Below are 23,441 nucleotides of genomic sequence, written 5' to 3' on the forward strand. Positions count from 1 at the left end.
AAATATAAAAAATAATATAAGATAAAAAATAAAAAAATTTATATAAAAATTTAAATAAACTCAAAATAACTCTTATTTAAAAAATATATTAAAAATATAATTATTTATATATTTTTTATTATCAGCTTAAATAGAAAAATACTTTTGTTACAGGAAAGCTAATAAAAAAAAACAGAAAGATGTATGTATGTGGCCGATAAATGTCGTACAAAACTATATGATAAAATTTTAGCTTCTGAATGTTTATGTTTGTACTTTGTAGACTGGTTCTGATTAGTTTAAGAGTACCTTTTTCATTTTGATTTTAATGTCTTCTGTTTTTAAAAATTAGTGAAAAAAGAAGAAAATAGTAAAAAAAAAATATTTGTTCACTTCTTTCATTTTTACTTTTTTATAAAATTTTGAACATGAGAAATATTGAAAATAGAAGTAGAAAATAAAAAACACATCTAAATATGCCCTTATTTTACATAATATAGTAAACATATTCCACACTCTCACCTAGGATTTCATCTAAATACTCTCTCTCTCTCTCTCTCACACATACACATTTTTGAGAATCACACTTTTTAATTTGTTACTGAATACATCGTTTTTTAAACATGACTAGTCCGAAAGAAAGGGAAAAGTCAATGAGTCATTCTCCTTTATTTTCCATCAATTCACACTATTGGATTATGTCATCAACTTTTGAAAAGGACCTCCAACGAAAGATTAACGACACAATAATGATTAATTAATTATATAAGGTGGCTGCAACGAGAGGCAGTGGAGAAGGTGCAGGTATCCTTCCTACATGGAAAGAGTTATAAACTTATAATTATAACATGTCAAGTGGTAGAAATTAAATTATTGCTAATTCATCAACTCAATTATTCTACGTTAAATATTTGCTATTTTGTCCTTTTCAAGATTAAATTTTGAATTTGTACAAAATTTCTTAATTGTAAAGTCAAATAAATTATAAGAAATGAAATTCATAGTGAAAAATCATCAAAATCTCTTTTTGCTTTAATTAGTTTTTAACAGAATAAAATATCAAATTCATCTAACCTTTTATATATTAGATAAATTACGAAATAAAATATAAGACAAAGTAATATTTTACCTTGTAAATTTTCAGATAATTTATCCCTCGAACATATTATTTAAAAAAAAAAAACTAAAGAATAATTTGTCATTTGCTAAAACATATTAGAGACTAATTTATTTTTTTATAATTTATTTGAAACTAATTCATCTAATAATATTTCAAAAGTCAGAAATCGGTTTCTTATTTTTTATTAGATACTAATAATTTTTATAGAACAAATATCATTAATTATAACCTAATTTGGAGTTTTACTCTAAGAAAAATAAACCATATTTAAATTAATACTTGTTTGTGAGATGATGTGTTTGTTTGATCGCCATTAAATCGATAAAAAAGAATTTTTTGTTCAATTAAAAATTTTTTTTAGTGTGTTTGACAAATTTCTAATAGTAAAAATAAAAATATTAGAAAAATAAAAAAAAATATCTTTTTTCTTAAAAAAAAAATATGTTTTTCACGTAATAAATGAATAAAAAAATACATCTTATTTTACTCAAACATAATTCATAGATAAAAAGATTTTTTTTATATGAGATATCTAAACATAAAATCACTTTTACTTTTGTAAAAAAATTTTTAAAAAAAGATCATTAAAAAAAAATCATTTTTAAAATAGCATCTAAACAAACCCAATATTTCATTTCTGAAAAGAAATTACAACTGGTCAAATTAACACAAGCAAACAGAAAGGTGAGAATACAATCAAATTTGTTACCAAAAAATTTAGGGACACAACCTTAGAACAAGTCTTTTCCAGCAGCAACAATTGCAATTTATTGATATTATTCCATATACTTAATTGAAATAGGAAATATACATCAACTAGAACCTATAACAGCAAGCACAGCATACAAATACAATGAAAAATCACAATCAACTATTTGAGCTTTGGATGATTACCTTGTGCTTTTCACTTCTAGTCTTCATCTTCCATGATTCTCTTGGATCTCTGCTCTCTTGATGATCCTGCCTCCACATTTGAATATATCCATCGGATGCCACACTCTTTTATCATTGCTTCCTCTTTATTTGGTAGCCTAGCAACCAACTTAACTGTCATCTTTGCATTAAAATGGGACTTCTTTTCACTATTTGCTTCTCTTCCTTTAACTGTTTCCATTATCTGCTTTGAACATTCTTCATCATACCATAACAACACATGATCCGGCATAACATTCAGATGGTATCCAATGATCATATCGCAGCCCCATTCGACGACGACGGAACTTGCTACATGGATACTTTCTCCCCAACTTGTTTCCAAGTAACATTCACACTCAAAGTTAATAACAAGTTCATCAATGATGCATGAATGTGCTTCAGAAAGAACCAGGTAGAACATGAACCCACACAAGTTAGAACTTGGAGGCACTTGGGTACTAATTGAAGATTGAGCAGAGTAGTCATGGAAAAACTCTTGAAGTATGCTACCTCTTATAGGAAAGAAATAACAGATCTTCCCAAAATTAATCACATTATGATCTTCATTGTCTCGTTGCTCTTCCGAGACTTCTGATTCGCTTGTTAGTATTGTTTCCATCCAACATTTTGTCCTAGCAATAGCATCTTTCAGAATGGCATTGCATGAATTTTCATCCAAATTCATGCAGTCCAGGAATATGAAAGTACCTGCATGTTGTTTGGGTGTTTCACTTTCCAAACTCAATATTGTCTTCAAAGATTTACAATCCCATACCTTAAGACATTCAACAGAAGGTGGAAACACTGGTATAAATTGCAGCATTTCACAGTGACAAACTTTAAGAACTTTGAGTTGTGGAAGAAACTTAATGCTTTCAGGTAAGCCTATGACATTGGTTTTATGAAAGCTTAGTTTCACTAATGATGATAACAAAGAGATGTTGTCAGGGAGTTCGGTTAAGCTATGGCAATTATCAAATTTGAGAAGCTTTACATGTTTGAATACAGGGCAGGGTAGTACTGAATGCAGAGTGGCGACCGCGTCTTGCTCGTGTTCACTGATGTCAGAAAGCATGATTTGGTTAGCAAAATTTGCAGGAAGTTTTGCAAGATTCTTGCTAATTGGAAAAGAGAAGTTTACAAGGTGTTTAAGATGCAGAATTGATGGTGGAAGTTCTTTCAAAGGAGTTGATCTCAAATGCAAATGAATTTTGGAATCTTGATGCAGAATTGGGACTGAGAACTCTTGGAGATTAGGGCAGTTATAGGCAACCACTGTATGAAGAGAAGGTGAACAATTGCTACTGCATAGGCTCTTGAGTTCTTTGCATCCATACACAGCTAAAAACTCAAGCTTCTCAAGAGAGAAAATAGAAGGGTGAACATGAGTCAAGCTTTCACAGAAATTGAACCATACTTCTTTTAAATTTGGGGTGGCTGAGAAATTTGGACACTCTATCAAGCGCTTGGAGCCTCGAAGGTCGATTATCTCTAAACTTGGTAAATTCTGTAACAATATATATACATACATACATTTAAGGTTTAGGATTTAACACTTAAAATTCTATCAAAGACAAACAAATATATACATACATGGTGTTATATCATGCATACCTGTACTCCATCCCAAAGTTTTTCGACATTGCTGTCTGGCATGGAAATCTCAACCAAGTTTTTAGGCCAACCAATGGATGGTAAAGATTTCAATGGATATCCATCCCACTGAATATATCTCAAGCTATTAGGTAACTCAAGATTTGTTGGAAGATACAAATTATTGTTGGTTCTCCTTCTCCCATGACCAATGCTATCAGCAAAGGCAAGTAACCTTAGATTTGGCATCTTTCTGAATGCATTGGAGCTTATATGTAGATCTGTGGTTTGAGTCATGTCCAAGAATATGCTTTCAATTGCATCAGTCCCCTGGACAAATAAATACATCAATCAATGTTAGTGTAATATTCAATAAGCTATATTTCATATATGTTTTTGTAAACAATACAAAGAATCATTTTCTCTTACTTTATCATTCTTCAGTATGTCACAAACTTCATCAGGGTTCCACAATCTACTTTGTCCCCCAGGAATTTTAGCAGACTCTTCACAAACAATTTCTTGACCCATCTCTTGTATCAAGTCATGCATTTGTATTCTCTTCATTTTGGTTATTGTTATCAGAGCCTTGTCTAAAAGGTTTCTTATCCCTATATTTGCATGGAAACCACAGGAATTCAATATCATTATTACTTTGTCTCTTTCTTCCCCTTTGAAGAAACATGCAATGTCTAGAAATATATTCTTTTCTGCATCATCCAATTCATCAAAGCTCAATCTCAACACCTTATGAACATTTGCATCAGGAGTTCCTTTCAATTTTTTTAGTACACTGTCCCACTCATTTTCACTTTTGGAACGAAGAAACGATCCCAAAATCTTTAGAGCTAAAGGGTTGCCTTTGGCATAAGCAACTGCTCTCTTCGATAGCTCCTGGAATCCATTCTCAGGTGGATGGATTTGGTTAAAGGCATTCAAGTTAAAGAGTTTAAGGGAGTTATGATAGTTCATTTCCTTGACTTCAAGAATTTGGTCAACTGCTCTACTTGTAAGGACATGCTTATCTCGAGTTGTCACAATAACTCTGCTACCAACTCCTAGATAATCATGTCCTACTCCGAGAAAATTATCAAGAAGATCAGAACTATTCACATCATCTAGAACAATAAGAGCTTTCTTGTGCCTCAATCTACTCAAAATAGTAGAGGATATGATTGTGGGATTATCAATATGAATATCTTCTTGTAGTAACTCACAAAGAAGCTTATTGAATATGTATTTGACTCCATGCTTTGATGATTCTTCTCTTACATTTGCCAAGAAACAATTGACTTCATATTTGGGAGAGAACTCTTCAAATATAGCAGCAGCAATGGTTGTCTTACCTATACCGCCCATGCCCCAGACTCCAATTACTTGAACTTCTCTTGGTTGGGTTCTCAATAAAGATTCAATATGTGCATAGTTTTGGTCCCTCACAAAAGAGTTTTTGGTTTCATTTGTATAATCGAGATTCAATTTCTGCAGATCCATTTGGAGTGTGCTTTCATATTTTCAAGTAAACAAAGAAGTCAAATGACGTTTGAGTCAGTCCTTCCGTGTGTAACAATGTAAGTAAACAGAAAATATGATTACTAACAAAATAGAAAACATAAATAGGAAAATCAGATGGAAATAAAATCAAATAAAAGAAAAAACGTAAATCTAGATCGTATAATATTACATATAGATGGTAAATATTTAAAGTTATTAAGAAGTCACATGATCACTCAAAAAAAATGCGGCTTTATATTATAATCTCAACTATTAACGAAAGATCTAACTAGTCAAATTCACTCTTCACCTTCATACATACAAAATCAGTGCCCTCAATTAACATACACTTTCCATATATAAAAGGATGTATCTAGTCAGAACTCAGAAGAGTAGTTTTACTTTTATGCAAGAGAAAGAGTAAGAGCAAATGGTGGTTGTGTAACAATATACGGTTGTTAAAAAGGTTACATAATCAATTAAGAAAAAGTCACATGACCTTTTTATTTTGGTCATTCATGTGAAGTGTTAAAATAGCATGAGTTTACTTCTCCCTTTCTTTTATAAGATTGATGACTTGTCTCAAATAATAAGAAAAATCAATATGCATACCTGAGAGATTAACTTGTCCAAATTAAAAGGCACACTAGTGTTCTGACATCATGATCAATTCAATTACCTCATGGAACCCAGAATACCTCATTTTGATTACAATTCTGATTTCATTACATATCATCTCAATAACCACCTTAAATTGAAAAATAACAGATTCTGTTTTCTATTCTACATAGATCGAACTAGTCAATTATAACAGAATAAGAATGATATCCAAACTCATTCAACTTGAATATCAAATTAATAATCACTCTTGCATTAAATAAGTAATTTTAGGTAATTTACTAATTTCAATCTCTAATACCACACAGTTTCAGGGAAAACTTCAGCAATTCAGATATATAGTCCATAAACAAACTTCATAGAAGCAGGAAGAAGGAACAAACAATAAAATACTGAAGTAGATGTAAGAGTTGAACTACCTACCTTGGATTTTGCTTCACACTGTTGTCACTTTTTCTACGGTTCTTAGTGTCTCTGAATGGAAGAAGGCTAAGCTTTATATAATCTCTTTTTGGCTAATATTTTATTCACATGATACATCAAGCAAGCGTCTTAGTTCTCAACTTCTCATATGTTTCTATGCTTTGGGCCAAGAATTTAACAAAAGAAAAAAAGAGCCGAATGACACTAGCAAAGCAATGCTACGCAACCATAATGATGTATGTAATGACGTTAGACATGATTTTTCTTTTTTGACAAAAATATACATATTAAAAAATTATTAACTTCAGAAGTATTTTGTTAATGTTGCAAGTGTGAGGTGTATAAAATTAGTCGCACATTGAAGAAAGTAAATAAGAGTAAGACTCATTAACTTACTATCTTAAGATTTTCAGTTCAATGTGGTGTCTTCTCATCTTATGTTCTCTCACTTGATTTTTTCTTAAAATTTATCCAGTGATCGAGTGACTCAACATATTTGTATCACCTGTGCTACCCCTGGTACAATATCATCATAAATCACCATGGATCACCTTTTGATATAACTATCTCTGCCTGATTGAGGTGTCTTCTTTTATTTTGTTACTTTATAAATTTTTCTTATCTTAGAAATTTTTTTCCGTATTATTTATATTTTAAGCAACTATTTTTTCACTATTTATACATTTACAAATTTCATGTGTAATAGAAAATTATTAAATAAAAAATGTTTGATAAAAAAAATTGAAAGCTATTTTGAGATTTACACTAAAAGATGTTCCACTCACAATTCTACTTAATTGGAATGCAAAATTAAACTAAAAAAAAAAACGAAAAACAAAAAGCGCAACAGATTAATTAGGTACGCTTAATTGGATTAAGACTGTAAGAAAGCACCAAATTAGCTGCGCTGGAGTGAATTAAAAAATGAGCCAGCAGCCAAACTCTTGAATAAGGAAAAAGTTTAGTAACCAAAATTTTTCAGCTATAGTCAGTCAAAATTTTTTATATTTTACTTCATTTATATCACTTAATAACAGTTTTATTTTTTACTTCACTCTCTTATCATTCTACTTATCACTATTCATTTTACTTATCACCGTTCTTATCAAATCTGCTAATTAATGATATTAATTAGAAAATTATATCCCTTTTTATTAGGCACTATTGTAATCAATACTTAATATTCCTTTTTATAATTTGATTTTTATATATAAAAATACAATAAAGATTAATAATAATTATATTTAAGAACGTTAATTATAATATCAATTACATTAAATAATTGCAATTGATTCTTTGTCCGTTATGGTATTTATCATCAATTATTTAAACTATATTTTATTATGTAGTTCAAATTATTTTACATATATACTAATAAATCATGATTCAAAATATTTTAATATTTTATTTTTAAAGACATTATACATTTAAATCAATGTATAATTTTTTAAATCACCGTCTTTTGATAATTTAAAAATTTATTTCATGTTTTTCAAAGTGAAAATGATTTATTTTAATTCACGTATATTTTTAAACTTTACTATAATTAGATTTGGAAAAAAAATGTTAAATACCTAAATTAATTTATTCAATTGACAAATTTATTCATAACATCCACAAGTTCATACACATAACATCCATAATTAAGTAAGATACACATAACATCCAAAATTTTATATTAATAACATCCATAATTTCATACTCATAACATTCATAATTTCATACGTATAATATTTATAATTAACAAATTTTTACAATTAATATTACCAAATTTTAAACTATGTGTCTTGTTATATATTTCAAATTATCTTACATGTACACCAAAGGGTCATAATTTTAATATTTTTTATTTACTATTCATATGTATACTTATTTTTTTTATTTTAATACGACGAGTTAATAATTATTTTTAAAATTTTATTTTTTAATTTTAATTTTAATTTTTTTATTTTATAATAGCCTATATGTAAAATATGAGTTGTATATCAGAAGTTGTTAACATAATGAAAGAGAAATTTTCGCAATTTGATTCACATTAAATTTGAAATTAACTTTTAGTATAATTAAATAAGGAAAGATAATTAATGATTTTCCTATGCCCAAACCCATGAAAATAAGATAAAAATCAAAACTTTCTCTTGTAAGATTAAAAAAAAACTTAATCTTTTTGTAGCTATTTCCTTTTTCATTTTTCCAAACCCATGAAAACAAGATAAAAATCAAAATCTTTCATCCTTATCATCAACTCCAACCACATGCAACAACATATAATGTACTCTTCATATGCCAATAAACGAAAAAATGAAACTAAATAACATACCAACATGAATTAGATACAATGCTATGGCATGCTCCAATGACCAAGGTGGGTTTTTTCTTTCTGCATTTTTTGTCTTCCTGATTTCTGGGGTAGTGGATGAAATGAGATGGGGGAGAAAAATCTTGATATCTCACTCTATGTAATTTCTTCTTCTTCTCGGATGTTAACTCACTGGATTGAAATTGCATTTTATTTGAATTAAATGTTAATAGATATTTTTAGGGATTTGATTGAACTGAAACAGAAATTAATTTTGAAAATGAAATTAATTACTCTAGAAATAAAGAAGGAGGAAGAGTGATATGTATGTTATTGATAAGCAAGTGGAGTACACTCTCTTATCATGAGACTGACATTTAGTTTCTACTATATCTATACTATACTCTTTTTTTGGCTACGTAGCACTCCCCCTTGAATAATTGGATCAATAATGTATCAACAGTACAAAGGATTCCCAAAACCATTACCATAGAAAAAGGCCGAAAAACAGAAAAAATCTTCGAGAATGGTTTACTTTCGGCTAGAGATGGCAAAACTCTCCGAGACGCGGAGATCTCTGCGGGGACTGCTCTAAATGGGGATTCGACTGTGGGAAATTTTTTCTGTGGGGATGGGGACGGGGGACAAAATTTTCCCGAGGCAGACGCGGGGACCCGAGCGGGGATCCCCGTCCCATCCCCGCTAATCCCCAAAGTTCATAAATTTACTAAATTGTCCTTAATAGTTTATTTCTCATATATGTTTTTTAGTCATTTCACACACACACACACATATATATATATATAGAAATCCAAAACTCCTAATCCTTATTTGGATAACTCTTCTTCAATTCAGAAATCTCTAACGTTGTCCATACTCCATCCAACCTCTGCAGCCATCCTCTCGCCGCTCTCCCTTCTCACCGTATCGTCACACCTCACCGTGCCATGATTCTCACTGCATCGTGCTCTCTATTTGCGGCGTTCTTTTCCGTAACTTTGTCGTCATGTCCATTCTCCTCTCTGTTGCCGTGTCTCCCACCTTGTCCACTTCTCTATCCTCTGCCTTTCCGTTGTGTCCCTCATTGCGTCATTTCGAAAGAAGTCATCATCTTGTTGTTTAGATTTTTTGTATAAAATCTTGTTATTTTTGTATAGAATGGATATTTACACCTCTATTCATATGGAAATTAATAATTAGTTAGAACTATCAGATAGATGGGGAATGGAGTCCCCGTGGGGAATGGGGATCGGGAGCAATATTTTTCCACGGTGGGGAATGGGGGTGGGGACGGGGAGTAAATCTGGGGGTGGGGATGGGGAGCAGGGAGGCATCCCCCGCCCCCGCCCCCGCCCTGCCCCATTGACATCCCTACTTTCGGCTTAATTTGGAAGAAAGACTAAGACGGGAACATAGAAACTGAGGAAATAAGATTAAATTAAGTTTTTGTATTATATTTAGTATAAAATATATTTTTTAATATTATATTTAATTTAAAATAAGTATAGAGTTTAAAAAATAAATTTAAAATTAAAAAATTAAATGAAGATATTTTTTATACCAAATATTATTAAAGTTTTAATATCCGTCCTTAAAATTTTAGTTTCTTATGTCTCCTTCTTTTTTAAAGTACTGAATAATACACTAAAATTTTAGAGATAAAAACTGAAATTTTAATTTTAGTATCTGACTACTAAATACAATACTGAATTTTAGTCTCTTAATCTCAATTTCAGTTTTTCTAACCAAAGTTATTTTCAAGTTTTTTTTTATCTTTCAATTTGTTTTATTAAGTGTGATTTTAGGATTAATAAAAAATATGTAAAAAAAAATCCTAAATAACAAAAAATTATATTTGATAAAATAATTAAAATAAAAAAATGAATTAATCTCTACGTACAAGTCTTTTTGTTATACAAGTCTTACAAGTTTTGAAATTCATTTACTCCTAAAATGCGTCTCTTATGGTACGTATGTTTTACGCCCCTCCTTAACAGATTTTTCAATTAACGAGCACACATTCTTCGTTATTTTTCTTCTTCGTTATCGTCGTCATCAACACCACCTATTCCTCCTCCTTTTTTCATTGGATTTTCTTCTCTTTCTTTCTTTTTATCTTTCTCCTCCATCATCAGTTATCTTAACTCGTTGTTGAATATAATGAATAATTCAAGTTCAGATTGTCAATTGAACCAGAACAAAATTGATTATTATTTTTTAATCCAATCAAGTGGCTGAGGTGCGATTCAATTCAGAAGAAAAAATGCAGCATTAGAGGAAATATTTTCTGTATTTGCAGCAAATTTGGGTGTAACACGGAGATATTTAGGTGTAAAACGAAGATATTTGGGTGTATTTTTATTCTGATAAATTTTGCATAATTCAAAACTCTTCCTCTTCCTCCTCCTCATCTTCTGCTGCTGCTTTTTTTTTCATCATCATCACCATCTTCTTCTTCTTTTTTTCTTATTCATCGTTTCCTTTTTGTTTTACCTTCTCAAGTTTCTTCTTGTTTTACCCTCTTAACAAGTTATCGTCGTCATCAACAACTCCTCCTCCTCCTCCTCCTCCTCCTCCTCCTCCTCCTCCTCCTCCTCCTCCTCCTCCTCTTTTCATTGGATTTTCTTCTCTTCCTTTCTTTTTCTCTTTCTCCTCCATCATCAGTTATCTCGTTGTTGAATATAATGAATAATTCAAGTTCAGATTGTCAATTGAATCAGAACAAAATTGATTATTGTTTTTGAATCCAATCAAGTGGCTGAGGTATGGTTCAATTCAGAAGAAAAAAATGCAGCATTAGAGGAAACATTTTCTATATTTACAGCAAATTTGGGTGTAACACGAAGATATTTTGGTGTATTTTTATTCTGATAAGTTCTGTATAATTCAAAACTCTTCCTCTTCCTCCTCCTCATTTTTTTCATCATCATCACCATCTTCTTCTTCTTTTTTTCTTAGCTATCTTTTTCTTTTTGTTTTACCTTCTCAAGTTTCTATTTGTTTTACTCTCTGAATAAGAATAAAAACAAAAAAATCAAACAAAGAAAAAGAAGAAACACATAATGCTGCAAAATTACTTGAAAGATGATGAACTTACATTCATTTAACTAAAAGAAAGAAAGAAATAAGGAAAAGAAGAAGAAGAAAAAAAATGCAACATTAGAGGAAATATTTTCTGTACAAAAATGCTATTTGTACACTAAAATCAGCCATCAATGTATTTGTATATAAATATATATGTGCTTTAATTTATTTTCAATGTATATTTGTATTCTAGTATGTATTTTATACTGGTGGCTGATTTTGGTGGCTGATTTTAGTGTACACGTAGCATAACTCATTTCTGTATTTGTAGCAAATTTGGGTGTATTTTTATTCTGATAAGTTTTGCATAATTCAGAACTCTTCCTCTTCCTTCTCCTCATCTTCCATTGCTTCTTCTTCTTCATCTTCTTATTTTATATTCCCATAATTCTTTTTGGGAGGAAAAAATTAAAAGAAGAAGGAGGAGAAACACGACGATGAAGATGAAACACGCGAAGAAAAAGGAGGAAAAACAAAAAAAAGGAGGAGGAGGAGGAGGAGGAGGAGGAGAAACGCGAAAAAAAATGATAGTTGTGATTTTTATCGAGGAAGAAAAAGAAGAGTCGTTCATAATGGTGAAGGAGCGCTTTGGAAATGTGATGCGCGTGTTAACACGCTTTTGTGAATGAGCATAACTTCTGTTGAGTTTGGCCCAATTTGTGAAACTTATAAATAAAAAAAAAACTTGTATGTATGTATAGTATAATTGAAAAAAAATTTGAGTGGATCAATACTCAAAATTTATTAAAAGTTTTTGGTGGAAACATAATACTTTAGGACAAGATAAAATTAGGTTTGTCTGCTTTTATAAAATTATGGGCAAGTTAATTAAATTATTTAAAATTTAAAATTATTAAAATACAACTTTTTAATATTACAGACATATTTATAATATTTATATATTTATAAAAATTGCTATAAAATGTAGTGCATTTAAAATTGAACGTAAAATGCTTAACAGTTTATGTGAGATTGTGTGATGGTCAAAATCTACTACAGAGTGTAGTGATTTCTAAAAAAAAATGAATTATAAAAAAACCACGAGAGACTAATCTCATAAAGCGTTATACTTTATAGCCGTTTATATTCAATTTTAAAACTATTATATTCTATAATAATTTTTACAGATATATAAATGTTACAAATATATCTACAATATTAAAAAATTATATTTTAATAATTTTAGATTTCAAATAATTTAATTAAATAATTTGACCTAAAATAAAATATTATAGTAACGTGATATCTGGACTGAAATTATTGGAAATATTTTAATATCTCTATTCTCTGCTCTTATTTATTACTCAATGTCTCCTGGATTTTTTTTTCAGAAATAACAAAAAATTTATATTTATCCAAAAATCATTTTTAAACTTTAATTCTCTAAATACAATTTTTTTGGTATAGAATAAATTTGTTGTACTTCTGGCAAACTCTCTTTAATTTTTTTTAATCCGACGTTTTTAATCCATTATCATCATCTCCAAATAATATATAGATCTACAAATAATATAATACATAGGAGTACATAAAATATACACATAACAAGTATGGCTTCTTCAAGAATTTTTTTAATTATAAATTAAAAAAATAAGTTAACAATGGCAACCATTATCATCGTCTCTAGAAATATACAGATACACTTAAGTCATATTTAACAAGGATTTTTTAATTATAAGTCGTATTTTATTTTGAAAAAAAATTTAAAAAGTATAAATAAATTTTTTCAAAATAAAATATGACTTATAATTTAAAAAATTGTTATTAAATATGGTTTATTTCGGTATACCTGTGTATTTTTTGAGATGATGATAATAGTTGCTATTGTTAAATATGGCTTATTTTTTTAATTTATAACTAAAAAAAATTCTTAAAGAAGTCATGCTTATTGTCTGTGTATTTTTTTATACTCTTATATACTGTTTGTAGATCTATATATTATTTGAAGATGATGATAATGGATTAAAAATTGGGATTGAAAAAGATTAAAGGGAGTTTGCCGGGAATTAGTTCGCCGGAGGTTCAACGAACTTGCTCTATACAAAAAAAAATCGTATTTGAGGAATTAAATTTTAAAAATAATTTTAAAAAAAAATATGAATTTTTTTTATTTCTGAAAAAAGCCCATGTCTCCTTCGTAATTTCGTATACATCACAACAGTAGTTTCTAGCCAGTTTCCACTTTCCATTCCCTTTGGTTGTGTTTTCCACTTCACTCATCTTGAATTAATCGATCACTAATTGGTTTTTCCGTATGTCTTCTGGAATCTAAATTGGTTCAATATTCATACTGTGTTTTAGCAAAACTTGTTTGGCCCTAATGATTTTCTATACAGTTCATAAAATGGAGATATAAGTTAAATGAGACTGAAACGTAATTTTAGAAAAATATGAGGTGCATTTGTAAATCAAGATTGATGATTTTGTTTCGTAAAAACCGCCTCTAACATGGGTGCTTAGAATATTGTTTCTTATTATATTATCTTAAATCTTCAATTTAACGCAAAAAAAAAAAAAAAAATTCAAAAGATAAACCTAATTTTGTGTGTCAACCAATAATTAACAAGAATAAAAAGTTAAAAATTCATCCTCATCTCTGTCATTTTATAAGTTGTGGATATGGGTATGTGTAAAATCAGCCCAATTATTTTGTGTATATTAGATGCGTCACTTTTTATGAACTATTAGATTTTATTAAATAAAAATTAAAAAATATTATAAAAGAGAAGTATTGATAGACTTTATAAATATACAATATATTAATATATACATACATAAATATCTTTTAATATAGAATATTTTAAAAATAGTAAATACAATCTTTTATTTTAAAATAAATAAATATAAAATATATAAATACATACAAAAATATTTTTTATTTATTAAGATTAAGTATTATACAGTACTATTTTTAATTACATAATATAAAATAATTTACTTTATATTACTAAAAAATAATTAGTTTATTCATAAAAAATTTAAAAAACATGGTATTAGTTAATTTTGTTAAAAACACGTTATTGTATAATACAATTTTTTTATCTAAATATTTATAAACATGTATTTTATTTAAAATATTATATATAATATATAAAAATGTTTTTTTTTTATTTTTTCACACTTTTAAGCAAATATTTTTGAATTTCTTTATTTACACTCTTAAAAAATAGAATAAAAAAAGGTAAAGTATATTTTTTGTCCCTAAAGTTTGATAAAAGTTTCAAAAATACCCCTAAGTTTTATTTTGTTTCAATTTTGTCCCAGAAGTTTTTGACTTGTATCAAATATACCCTTAACAGCTAAATTTTCAAAAAATTTAAGACCAATCTAACAATAATGCATAAAAATTATAATTGATTTACTTGTGTTAAAGGTTGTTCTTATAAAATTGTTGTTGAATTGGTTTTAAATTTTTTGAAAAATTAGCCGTTAGGGATATATTTGATGCAAATCGAAAACTTTCGGGACAAAATTGAAACAAAATAAAACTTAAGGGTATTTTCGAAATTTTTATCAAACTTTAAGGACAAAAAGTATACTTTACCCAATAAATAAACACAATTTTCACTTTTTTAAATAAAGATAAAAATTTATTTTTACACAACAAATAAAATCTATAGAATGACATGAAAATTATATAATTATAATTAATATTTTTATATAATTAAAATATGTTTACTTATTTTTTTTATTTGTTATAAATATTATTTATTGTTACTCATTTAAGATTTAATAGATACATAAAATTATTATACATGAACCTATGAAAATCATAAATTAGTGTGTATATATGTATAAAAAGTGCATTATATATGTAATATTTAAAAATAAATTTTTACTTGATGGTTTTCAGTGGCCAAGAGAAGGGGGTTGAATCTTAGCCCCTTTTTGCTTCTGAATACTTGCTAACCTTTGAAACCACTTTTGGAAACTTTTTGTATTTTTATCTCGTCACTAGACACGAGACTTTTTCTTTTGTCTCGTTCCCAACCACGAGACTTTTCTTTTTGTCTCGTCACTTGGCACGAGATATTTTTGTTTTAGCTCCTGTGTGGTAGAAACAGAAATGGAGTAGAGTAGAGAAAAAATCACATCCAAATATATCCTGGTTCAGCTGCTAAGTGCAGTGCAGCCTACATCTAGTCTCCATCACAAACATGATGGAATTTCACTATAATCTTCGTGATTACAGACTGTAAAGTGCTAACCCAACTTACAAGGGGATTCTCACAGAATCATGAAAAACAACACAGATGTACAAAGGAACTCTAAGGACATCTATGTCTTTTTCTTTTAATTTTGCACTCTCTGTCTTTTTCCGCTCTATGGCTTTTTCATACAAACCTTATTGTTTGCCTTTTTTCATGAGACTCAAGACATGACAAAATTAAACAGAAAATTATAAAACAGAATACATTGAAGGAGAAGAAAATCTATAAGCTTAGGTAGCTCTGAGAATCCTGTGACATGCACTCTCACTGCTTACTTCTAACTCCTTGCTCCAATCAGTGACTGTTCACTCTTTTTATAGAAGAGAGAAGCCTCCACACTTGAAGCCAAAATCCAAGCCAACTTCTTTTTCCTTCAAGAACAAAACCGGTTCGGCCAGAGAGAGAGAAGAGATAACCCATGCAATAACCAACATGCAATTACCTCTAGTCCTTCCTTGGTCATCACTCTTCATCAATCCGAGCGCTCCATCCTTGGCTTGCTCTCCAAGATGGATTTCTGGCCCTTGATGCTTCATGATGATGATGACTTCATCTGCTCCAATCTCTGCCTCTTCCATCACGTAGCCACCCTAGCTACTTCCTGTAGTGGTTGAGCAGAATCAGAGACAAGCCATCTTCTCCAAGATCTTCACCTTGCTGGCCGAATCTCCTTCAACCATTTTTGGTATGGAGAAGGCAAGATCTCATCACAAAATCTTACTATAAGTGATAAGAATCTCAGCCACTACAATTTTTTATGTTTTCTTGCCATCATTGTGATGGTCTTGTAGCGTGCTCTTTCTTCAATTTGGTAGCTAAGTTTTGCTTCCATGGTTTTCTGGGTATTGTCCGAAAAGAAGAAAGAGGTGAGAGAATAGAAAATGTAGAAAGAGAAGCAATCAAGTGTTTTTGAACAAATAAACTAAAGTGAATTAATTTACTTCCCTTTCTTTGCTATTGGTAGCGTGCAGCACTATGACAATCAATCAACTCAACTGCAAATTTCTCTCTCATATTTCCCATGCAATAAATGACAATTTAATGAAATTTGAAATCCATCACATGGTATAATGCTTGGATCCGTTGGAAGCAATTTTTGCTTTCTTCTTCACTTGATTTTGGATCAAGCATGAGGAACATTCATCAAAATTAAAATTGGGCTTAGTAGCAACAACATTTAATCTGGCCCAATAAAATTTTGATTCATCCAAACTAATTGGGTTTATGACAATGTTTGAATTCTGGCCCAATTAATCACAAATTGCTTCAGTCACATATTATAGAAAACATACACCAAAGCTGAATGTTGGTTTTGATTTGGGCTTGCAATATTTCTTTTATGTTTCGGCCTAAATAAAACCTGCATTACAAAAATTAATTCATTCAACACATATGATTTAATATTCTTGTAATTAATAACATTAATAATGTTTAGTCATCATCACAAGCATTAGTTTAGAGTTTTCCAAACTCATCATTACTTATATTTAAAAAGATAATGTTGTTTTTTTTATTATTTTTTAAGAATATATATAAAAAAATAAAAAATGTTTATTTCAAAGTGTGAAAAATAAAAAAATCAACATTTTTACATATTACATATAATATTTTAAAACATATATTAATGTTAAAGGATATAGATTTTCTTTTTTCTAACAACGTCGTGGTGGTTGCAATTATTACAAAAACATGAAGCAAAAAGAGTAGAGTGACTATAGACTTTGAAGGTGTCAATTGTTGAAGGAGCCAAATACTATGGTTTTAGAGGTATATAAAATTGTGGTGTGGTGAAGCAATTTGACATAGATTATACAAAAAATGGCCTCTTTACCTTTTCTCTTTTTTGCTTTAAAATTATCCAGTAATATTAAAAAATATATTATTATATAATAATTAATTTTATTAAAATAATATTATATATACTATTTTGAATAAAATGTATATTTACAAATATTTGAATAAAAATTTATGTTATATAATAATATATTTTTTAATAAAATTAACCATTAATAAATATTTTTTAATGAATAATCTAATTATTTTTAAATAATATAAAATATTTTAATTATTTTCAAGTAATATAAAATAATTTAATTTTTTATAATAGGTAATTAAAAATAGTACTATATAATAATTAATTATTATATACACTAATTATTTATTATAAAATCTTTAAAATTTATTTTTAAAGATTACATATATAATGCACTTATCGTTAGGAACTTTTATACACATATATATACTATTTTATGATTTTTATAGATTCATGTATAATAATTTTATGTATCTGTTAAATCTCAAATGAGTAACAATATATAATATTTATAATAAATAAAAAAAATAAGTGAACACGTTTTAATTATATAAAAGTGTTAACACATTTTATAGATTTTATTTGTTGTGTAGAAATAAATTTTTATCTTTATTTAAAAAATTTAAAATTGTGTTTATTTTCTATTTTTATTTTTTAAGGGTGTAAATAAAAAAATTAAAAAATGTTTGCTTAAAAGTGTGAAAAAATAAAAAAAAATAATATTTTTATATATTATATATAATATTTTAAATAAAATAAATGTTTACAAATATTTAGATGAAAAAATTGTATTATACAATAACGTATTTTTAACAAAAATTAACTATTACCATATTTTTTAATCTTTTTTTAGGAATAAACTAATTATTTTTTAGTAATATAATTTTATATTATAATATATAATTAAAAATAGTAGTGTATAATAATTAATCTTAATAAATAAAAAATATTTTTGTATGTATTTATATATTTTATATTTAGTTATTTTAAAGTAAAAGATTATACTTGCTATTTTTAAAATATTCTGTATTAAAATGTATTTATATATGTATATATATATATATATTAATATATTCTATATTTATAAAGTCTATCAATACTCCTCTTTTATAATATTCTTTAATTTTTATTTAATAAAATTTAATAATTCAAAAAAGATGGCTCATCTAATACACACAAAATAATTGAGCTGATTTTAAATATACCCGTACTACAACTATCAAAAAAATTTTACACTAACTTTTGCATTTATTGTATCAGGCCCAGTAATAAAGTAGAATATTGGAGAGAAAAAGTACCAGAAGTTAGTAAATTTTGTAAATTATAGTCATTAATTAATTATTATTAATATTTTTAATAGTATAAGATTTTATCCAATAATATAAAATTATTTTATTTTTGATAATTTTGTGCGAGTAAAATTTTAATAAAAATTCCGACCCTAAACTTTTTCTGCTGGAGAAGAAAAAACTTTGAACAGAAAACAATTGTTTATGGGCTTGTTATTATAATGGATTTTTTTTGGTCAAAGATAGATATTATTTTATTATTATAAAATAATAATGTTTTCATAAGGAAGTACAAAAGAAGTTGGGTATTCTTAATTATCACCAAATGTGATTGGAAGACAAATAACTTAAGAAAGAGTAAAGTAAGAATAAAAAAAATTATTAGCATTCATTAGGTATGGCTATTGAATTCACGCACTAGACTACTGGCTTCTTGCACTATCTCCGGCGCTGGACTTATTAGCTTCTAAAAAACACGCATATTCCTCGCTTTTCAAGTGCTCCAACACAGCGCCGTGATGAAGAGGATCTTTTGTCTACCTTTGATTTGAGCCGCTGCCCAAGATAAGACTCGTTGCCACCAATTCATGAAGGTCTCCTCTTCTCTCTGCCATAAGTAAGGGGTTATTAAGTTTAGACTCCAGATTATTGAAGACAGAGGGCATTGGAACAAGGCATGAGAAATTGATTCATCTTTCAGCATACATCTTGGGCAAGTGGCGGGGGTGGATGCAAACCGGCTATGGATTTGTTGCAAAACCGGAAGCTTTTCATGAAGACTAATCTTCCATAAAAAAATCTTAATTTTATGAGGTAATTTCAATTTTCAAATGCTTCTATATGTTCTGAGGCATCAATGAAGTAGGACAATGAAAGAACCCATAAGCAACTTTGTATCTTGACCCAACTTCGTATATACCAGATTTTGTCCAGCACCAATTAACTTCATCCTCCTCCTCTGTTGGTTTGATGGAAAAATTTTATTGCATATATCAACTGGAAAAATTGACTCAATCAGGTTTCTGTTCCAGATTCTATCAGGATTTAGTAGCGCACTAACATAATACACTTGCAGATTCGGTGGGATTATCACTGCAGTTTGAGGGACATTAAATGGCAATGGTGGGGGGAGCCAGGGATCATGGAAGATACGGACATTAGCACTAGAGCCTATTTTTCATAACAAGCCTTTCTCAATCACCTTGCGGCCTTCAAGAACACTTCTCCAGCCCCACGACGGTATGCTTCCTATCTCTGCATGTAAGAAATCTGTATATCTGACATATTTAGCTTTGAACATTCTTGACAGTGTAGAATTAGGTATTTCATTATACGCCAACATTGCTTGCCCAATAAGACCAAATTTTGTGCCCTTATATCTTTGATCCCCAACCCTCCATCTTTCTTCGGTCTCGTCATTGTGTCCCATTTAATCCAAACCATTCTTCGTTCTACGCCTTTTTGACCCACCAAAATTGCGAGAGCATGCTATGAATCTCAGTTAACAGCGTGTTCGGGAGCTTGAAACAAGAGAGTGTGTAAATAAGAATCGCTTCTCCCACCACTCTCAATAGCGTGTGCCTGCCACCTGAGGACAATAAACTTCTTTTCCAACCCATAATCCTCTTCTGAAATTTATCCTTGATAGCTCCAAAGGTTGCTTTCTTTGATTTCTGAACTATGGAGGGCAGTCTCAAGTATTTGTCTTGGGTTCCGATATGTTCAATATTTAGTGTCTGTACAATTGTTAGTCTTGTGTTCTGAGGTGTGTTGTGACTGAAAAAGATGGCCGACTTGTTCAAATTGACTTTTTGCCCATTGAAACCCTCGTAGATCTCTAGCAATTCCAAAATGCTTTGGCTTGTATTAGGTGAGCCCTTGCAAAAAAGGATCGGCAAACAAAAGGTGATTAACTGTTTAGCATCTCCGATTAACTTGAACTCCTTGAATTAATCTGTTTTGCTCTGCCTTGTGTAGTAAGAAGGAAAGCTCTTTCACACAAAAAAGAAATAGATATGGAAATAGGGGGTCACCCTGTCGGATGCCCCTATTTGGCCTAAAGTAGCCAAAAGGTTGATCTTCCACAACAACAGAGTAAGAAACAGTCGTTACCAATTCCTTAGTCCAGTTAATCCATTTAGCATCAAACCCAACTTTTCCATGATGTACCATAAGAAGTGCCATTCAACCCTATTATAAGCCTTGCTCATAGTGGCGGATTTACGGGGGACCTAAGGTGGCCATGGTCCCCCCCAATTTTTTTTTTTTAAAAATATTACTATTAGTTTATTATTAATTTATTATTATATAATTAATATATATATATATATATATATATATATATATATATTATAGATTAAATATATTTTTGTATATTACACACTAAAAAAAATTTACATGTTAGTAATTTAATATGTATAAATTATAACGTGTATTATAATATATCAATAGCAATTAATAAATAGGTTTAAAAAATAATAAAAGCGTATAAATATATAAATAATTGAAAAATTATTAAAAAATATAGGTTTGGATTAATATAAAAAGTGACAATTATAAAAAAAATTTATCTTGAATCTTTTTATGACAACAATAAGAATAGATTTTTTAAACAATAAAATTATAAAAATAATACTTTAAAATAAGATGAAAGACGAACTTTTAACAGATTATATGATTATATATGTTGAAAAAAAGAATACTACAAAATTTATTTCAGATAGTAAATTGATAATTTTAGTTATATGAAATATTGCAGAATAAATTCAAAAATACCAAAATCTTAAAGTATGTAGTTGAATATTAATTGTTATATAATATAATTATTAATTTTGACCTATATACTATAAATGATATTTTGTTGATTTTTTATTATATTATATTTTAATTTATTTTATATTTAATTTGCCCCCCCTTATAAAATTTCTGGATCAGCCACTGCTTGTTCATATCTAATTTAATAGTCATCTCAAGATCTGCTCCACTTCTCTTATTTTTCAAATAGTGCATACATTCGTGGGTAATTAAAATATTATCTGAAATGAGTCTACCTTTAAAAAAAGCACTCTAATTTAGACTTATGATTTTATTCATAATACCTTGTAGTCGATGCACCATAACTTTAGAAATAATTTTATACATAATCGGACTTGTTATTATAATGAACTTGTTTTCAAATACTTTATTTTTTTTATTTTAGTAATTTTTATTAATTAATATTTTTATCATCCAAAATACATCTAATAACCTGGGATTTATAAGTGATTACTACCCTTAATTTTGGTGCTATTATAGAAGGCATAATTTTGATATATTTGTTCCAGACTTTCGGCTGCACCTACCAAGTTTAGAGATAATTAATCTTAAAGATGCATTTATTTATACGGATATGACATTAAGATAGAGATATAAAAATATAAAATTGTGTTTGATAGATAAAATATGAATAGAAATATTATATCTAAAAACACTAAATTAATATATTTTGTGTTTATTTTAATAAAAAAGATACAAAAATACTAACAGAAGATACTATTTATTTTTTATTTTTTCTTGTAACTTTTCATAATTTCTTTTTATTATTATATTTTTTTCTCAAATTTTTTAAATGATAAAAAAATAAGAATAAATTAAATTCTTATAATTTATTCTATTTTATCATTAAATAAAATACAAAAATACTAAATTTTATGTCTCTATCTTTTATATCTTATTTTATACTGTTCTAAAAAATAAAAAAGCCTAAATGTTCGAGACTTATGACTAGTATTTGATTTAAAGAAGCTTGACTATTCAAGGTTTATTTGTGTACGGATGCAAATTAAAGAACTTATTAGGACCATATGCAGCCAAAATTGTTCACCGTCCCACATAACATTGGTCGCATATGATTGCCCTAATATCGTAGAGTTCTCAGTCCCATTGATACGAGGAGATTCTGGTCATCATTTAATTTGCATCTGGGATCAACTGCTCTGAAACATCAGCTTTGCATCTTAAGCATCTTGAATCCTTCTCTTTTCCAATTAGCGATAGCCTTATGGATTTACGTTATCTGATCCTAGTGAACATGAATTTGTTATTATCATTATTTCAATTTCAACGCCATATCGATGCATTGATGTCCAAAATTTTTCTGCATAATGAACCAAAAATTTTATTATGGTGAAATAATTCTATAGTACTGAGTGAACAAAACATAATTCATTATATAAAATCAAATTCTAACCGCTTTTTACACGATGAATTGAAACACATACTGGAACATCCTTACTTTTAAGTTTTAACACCTCATGATCGTACTAAAAGTTCAGGTATTACTTATCTTTAATCCTTTATTTTAATACTATATTTATTTAATGTTGAGCATTCGTAAATACGAACCTAATTTTTAATTATAAACTTTAAAAATCACAATTACATATCATAGTCAAATAATAATAATTACATAAACTTATCCAAAATCTCTTAATATATAAGTCCTCCCTCTCTAAATTCTCAAAATAATAAATAACGAGAGGTAAAATAAAATCTAAAATTAAATCATAAAATAGAAAAGGAAAACATACAAACATACTACATATATATATATATATATATACAA

General features: G+C 28.3%; 1 protein-coding gene across 3 annotated transcripts; it reads right to left on the reverse strand.

The window, feature by feature from the left end:
* Positions 1–399: 399 nt before the first annotated feature.
* On the reverse strand, positions 400–6,356 carry LOC112777285 (TMV resistance protein N). Of its 3 annotated transcripts, none has more exons than XM_025821619.3 (5): positions 6,143–6,356; positions 4,037–5,111; positions 3,629–3,937; positions 1,994–3,521; positions 400–792 (listed from the first exon to the last, which is right to left on the reverse strand). In XM_025821619.3, the coding sequence occupies exons 2-4, from the start codon at positions 5,099–5,101 to the stop codon at positions 2,010–2,012; spliced, it is 2,886 nt and encodes a 961-aa protein (XP_025677404.1). In that variant the 5' UTR covers positions 5,102–5,111; positions 6,143–6,356; the 3' UTR covers positions 400–792; positions 1,994–2,009. The 3 variants fall into 3 exon arrangements, with proteins under 3 accessions (XP_025677404.1, XP_072084020.1, XP_072084021.1); XM_072227919.1 differs by having other exon boundaries at positions 4,037–5,161; positions 6,143–6,310; XM_072227920.1 differs by lacking the exon at positions 6,143–6,356 and adding an exon at positions 5,714–6,046.
* Positions 6,357–23,441: the final 17,085 nt, after the last annotated feature.

Source organism: Arachis hypogaea, chromosome 19 (assembly GCF_003086295.3).
Source record: "Arachis hypogaea cultivar Tifrunner chromosome 19, arahy.Tifrunner.gnm2.J5K5, whole genome shotgun sequence".
In the NCBI taxonomy this organism is placed as follows: Eukaryota; Viridiplantae; Streptophyta; class Magnoliopsida; order Fabales; family Fabaceae; genus Arachis; species Arachis hypogaea.